The sequence below is a fragment of the Clarias gariepinus genome, chromosome 4 (assembly GCF_024256425.1).
Source record: "Clarias gariepinus isolate MV-2021 ecotype Netherlands chromosome 4, CGAR_prim_01v2, whole genome shotgun sequence".
Taxonomy (NCBI): domain Eukaryota; kingdom Metazoa; phylum Chordata; class Actinopteri; order Siluriformes; family Clariidae; genus Clarias; species Clarias gariepinus.
In genome coordinates, this window is record NC_071103.1 from 15766224 (window position 1) to 15771524 (window position 5301).

A 5301-nucleotide genomic window follows, 5' to 3' on the forward strand; every position below is an offset into this window, starting at 1 on the left:
TCCATTTTTGTTGGTTGATCTTAGAAATATAACTTTTATTACGTGGATCAGATACTATGTTCTTTGATGGGAAACACAGAATGAAATTCGTATGTCACAAAAGTATCTTTGTTTTTTTTTAAATGGCAATATAGCAATAATAGGAAGATTTAAAAAACAAAATATTATGCTCAATCAGCACACCAACGAAACAAGAAACAAAATAAAATTGAATAATAATAATAATAATAATAATAATAATAATAATAATAATAAACAGTTCCACCAACTGAATGCATTGCCACGATTGAAGTTATCATAACAAAACAAAGTTCAACTTTTCACAACAATTTGACTGCCTCTCGCTAAAGTTGCGCTCTTCCGCTCGCTGGATTTAGGGGGTGGAGGAACGTGTCTGAAGCGCGCTATTGATGACCTCACGCTAGAACGCGGCCGCGTGAAAGTACGGCTCATCTGATTGGTCGCGCAGGTCACAGCGGCACTTCAAAGCCGGAGCAGAGCCTACAATTGTGCTGGAATGGGCGGACCACATCATTGTATTGCACACCTCTAAAAAAAAACACCGCTCTAATTCATAAATATAAAAAAGATCCTCTGAGGAGGGCACTTTTGTGATGGCAACTTCACTTCTAGGGGTGAGTCTAAGGAGTTTCTTGCTGGTTTAATTAGTCCTACTATTGTTCTGCCGAGGGGATTAAAATTACTCCGGTCAGCGCAGGAAAGACAGTCACTTGATTATGTTTTGAGAAAGCAAGTGAACAGATCCAAGCGGAGGTTCGTTTCTCAGCTGCGACCTGGTTTCTATTCGACATATTCTTCTCATTTTCGTATGTACGTCCATGTTGGAACATTTATGATAACTATTTGCGGCGCAAAAAGTTAGTACTTGTATTAGCCTAACTTTTATTTACCATCCATCCTACAGGTATGTCTTCTAACTCAGTTTCTAACTATGGTTATCTAATAGTTTAACATTTCCCTGTTGAAATTGATTAACGAGTGAAATATTTGCTTTGCTATTAACGATAAACGCTGACTGATTATAACTCACCTCTTAACTCGATTTTATTCCAGGAGGAGCCGCGATTAGGTTCAACACCTTTAGCCATGCTGGCTGCGACGTGCAACAAGATCGGGTGCCCTTCTCCATCCGCGATCTCGGATAACACGACGTCCTTCGGTAAGGGATTTCACCCGTGGAAGCGCGCCACGGCGAGCAGCTGCAGTCTGGGCTCGGGTTTATCCTCCAGTTTCGGCGTGACCAGAAACAGCGGCGCTCTGACGGACTCGTTCGGTACGAGTGGCACATCGGCGTCCAGCGCATTCTCATTGACACCAGGCGCCTCCTCCAATTCCCATCTCGGCAACGACTACCCCGTGTTCCAGCCCCCGGCGTCGAGCGCCTCACAGGAAACCGGTCATCAGCCCGTTTTTATCTCCAAAGTGCACGCCAGCGTGGACGGCTTACAAGGCATCTACCCACGCATGAGCGTTGCGCACCCTTACGAATCGTGGTTCAAGTCGTCGCACGCAGGGCTGCCGACGGGCGATGTTGGGACCACGAGCGCTTCCGCCTGGTGGGACGTTGGCGCGGGATGGATTGATGTTCAGAACGCCAACGGCGCCGCTGCGTTGCAGACACCGCTGCACTCAGGAGGACTCCAATCGTCTTTGCATTCGCCGCTGGGAGGCTACAACTCGGACTACTCCGGTTTGAGTCACTCTGCTTTTAGCACAAGTGCGTCGCCACACCTGCTGACCGGCGGCCAGCACATCATGGACGGCTTTAAGCCCGTACTCTCGTCCTACCCGGACTCGAGCCCATCTCCTCTGGGCGGCGCAGGAGGTGCCATGCTGAGTGCCGCCCCGTCTGCTTCACTTGCGGGTTCACCCAGGTCCTCAGCGCGCCGCTACTCGGGCCGTGCCACGTGTGACTGTCCTAACTGCCAGGAGGCAGAACGCTTGGGCCCTGCGGGTGCGAGCTTGCGCCGTAAAGGCCTTCACAGCTGCCACATTCCCGGGTGTGGCAAGGTGTATGGCAAGACGTCGCACCTAAAGGCGCATCTGCGGTGGCACACGGGCGAGCGGCCTTTCGTGTGCAACTGGCTCTTCTGTGGCAAGCGCTTCACGCGCTCCGACGAGCTCCAGCGGCACCTGCGCACGCACACGGGCGAGAAGCGCTTCGCGTGCCCCGTGTGCAACAAGCGCTTCATGCGTAGTGACCACCTGAGCAAGCACGTGAAGACACACAGTGCAGGCGGCTCTGCGAGCTCTGGCTCGGGTGGCAGCGGCGGCAAAAGGGGCAGTGACACAGACAGCGAGCACAGCGGGCCTGGCAGCCCTTCATGCAATTCCCCCGACCTGCTGCAACCCGCCGAGGCACTTCCTCCGAGTATGAACGGCCGCGCCAACTCCCTCGATTAAACTGCTTAAATTACTGGATTAGAAGCGGCAGGGTTAGTGACCTTCACGATCAAGGTCCTGACGCGTACCAAGAAATCCGAGGAGCCAGCTTCACTCCGACGTTATCAGTAAATAAAGTTGATAACAAAGTCAGCATGGGTTCGGACAAATTCTGTGACGCAGTTGCAGAAAAGAAGAGACATTTTTGAGGAAAATCTGGGCACAAGACGAATTTGCTCCAAAGGCCATTTTTAACGGATTTAACGGATAAAGCTGAATTCGTTAAATCTAAGTTTTGAAATGTCAATCAGTAAAAGGGCCAGCGATGTTTCGCTTCTGTTCTGTTTCCTCAAAATAAAACAGTGGCACTTTATTCATGAATTCACGTGTGGCAACAGTAATTAAAACACGCTGTAAAGTTGCCAAGTCTTTTGTTTAAAATAAGTTCTTTAATATTGGAAAAAAGCATAGCATATAAGTCGCACATTGGTCTTTATTCAGGAAGAATACAAAAGTTGACAATATTTGTAAGAAATGTACTTATTTGCTATTGCCGAGGAACGAATGTACATATTGAAACTGTATAGAATAGTTTAGAGGATTATTACATACCTGTGTAAAAGTTTGGGTAACGTATTGTCCAGGATTCAATTTTGTATAGTAGATATTTTAGTTGCATATTGACTCTAGTAAATCTATGAAATTGTATGGGAGTGCATTTTTGTCAATACGTCATATTTATCCATAAATTGAACGTTTTCTTTTTAACTGGACCTTTATTTTGTAATCTAACAGATACGCACCTATTAACTGTAAAACTAAGAAATCGAAATGAATTCGGTGTTAAATCGAATTCGATCATTTATGTCAGCATGCACATGTGAGAGAAACGCTGGTTTCTATACCCTTTCCCGCAGAAAAGATTCTCTCTCAAAAAAAAAAGCCCCTCAATAAAGGAAACATGGGTTAAGTTTACTATCAATTTGCACTTTATCTCAGTTTCTCTGACTCTGGGCAAGAAAAGCAAAAAAAAAAAAAAAAAAAACATTTATATATGAAGAACAAAGTTGTTTCAGTTACTTGTAGATAAATGCACTAAGAGATTATAGGGCATATTTAGCCATCTCCTTTTAAAGAACAACAAAATCTTGTGACATTCACAGAAAATACAGCGGATTTCCTGCATCAAAAACAGTCTAACACTGTTATGTTAATGAATGATTTTATTATTATTATTATTGTGATTATTATTATTATTATTATTATTATTATTATTATTATTATTTAGGTATACGTAAAACAACGACTACTTTCATATATATATATATATATTCTGTTAAAATTAAACAACGTAATCTGGCCTATAGCCTTTGGGTTGCACAAATTCCTCACTAAGTTTGTAGACGTTATTTCTTAGGCTATTTATAATAAAACTAAAGATAATAAATGTTGTGCATTTTTCAGTTGAAATGAGCAAAACTAGGCTATGTTACATTTTATTTATGATTTGCAAATCTAAATGGCTTTGACTTTTATTTGCGTTGTTAATTGTAGTTTTTGGTTAAACATTCTGATTTTAACTCTAAAAGTAGAGCAATTTTCCTAATGCTCACTGAACATGTACAAAATTTAATTAATTGTATATAATATATTGTATACTAACGACATTGTACATCCTGTATACTGTGTGACCCCCCCCCCCCGCCCCCATTCTTTTTTCGTTGTTTTTTCCCCCACAATATTTAAAAAAAAGAGAGAGAGAGAATAATCTGATTATTCATGCAGATTTGTTTAGATAAATTAGAATAAATGAAAATTTGCGTCACCTGGTCACGCCTGAAAAAAAAGTCAATTTTAATTTGATTTGTGGATATAAGCGATAAAACCATAGAGTTTCTAAAAGATGAAGAAAATAACAAGACAACGAAAATATGTCGCAAAACGTTTCTGCTATAGCGAACTTTTTAAAAGTTTCCCTAGTTTCTCACCGTATATATTGCCGTAACGGCTCAACTGAAGAGTGTGTGATGGAAATACGTTGGAAATGTGTACAGTGAGCAAGCAGCGCCCCTCAGCGGACACAAGGCACTATTTCACTCACATAGGCTTCAACGTGTCACAAAGAAACTTACACTGACTAAAAGTGGATATAAACAAATAAATGAGTAATAAGCAGGCAGGGTAAATTGAGGTGATAATGGGCAATGTTGCATGCTGACCAGCTTCAAATGCTAAAAAATGTAAGATTTTTTTTATGCACATTCAATTAACTTAACATTTTAGACATAAGACGTTATATTTATTTATTAACAAGTATTTTGTAACAATTTTATTGTTATTAGTATTTTTAAAATGTGTGATTTGAATTGCAAGCAAGTGTAGTCTGCTGACAAAATTGCTATAGCTAAATTTAGTTAATGGGGAAATAACCTATAGCTGAAGTTTTCTTCTTCTTATCAATAAGACAAATATTTCTCAGTAAAAAAAAGTTGTGTTCATTTAAAAACAAAAATACTACTGTTCTAATACATCTAATACAAGTTACCTAATTTGGGGCTGTAGCCTACTACTTCTAGCTATTACAAATTAGCTTAGGTAATATTACTTTTATTAGATATGAGATATTTATGGCCTAAAGCCCAACAATGTACTCATTTTACTGGGTCAACATGTAAATCCAAATTTGATTATTTCTTAGCCGAGGTATTGATAGAGCATTTAAAACCCATCAATCCCATGCAATATTTTTTAAGACTTATTTATTTGTTGTTTTGCATTTTTTTTAAAATTGTTAAGTAATCGTTTATCGTTAAAATCGTTAAAAAGTAATTGTTATCTCATTTCATACGTGTAAAATAACTCCACTTAAACATTGCATTTGTCATTAAAATTAGTAAA

General features: G+C 40.6%; 1 protein-coding gene across 1 annotated transcript; it reads left to right on the forward strand.

Moving 5' to 3' along the window:
- The first annotated feature begins 715 nt into the window (after nucleotides 1-715).
- sp8b (sp8 transcription factor b) lies at nucleotides 716-3309 on the forward strand. The gene is made up of 2 exons (XM_053494924.1): nucleotides 716-925; nucleotides 1075-3309. The coding sequence occupies exon 2, from the start codon at nucleotides 1108-1110 to the stop codon at nucleotides 2422-2424; it is 1317 nt and encodes a 438-aa protein (XP_053350899.1). The 5' UTR covers nucleotides 716-925; nucleotides 1075-1107; the 3' UTR covers nucleotides 2425-3309.
- The last annotated feature ends 1992 nt before the right edge of the window (nucleotides 3310-5301 follow it).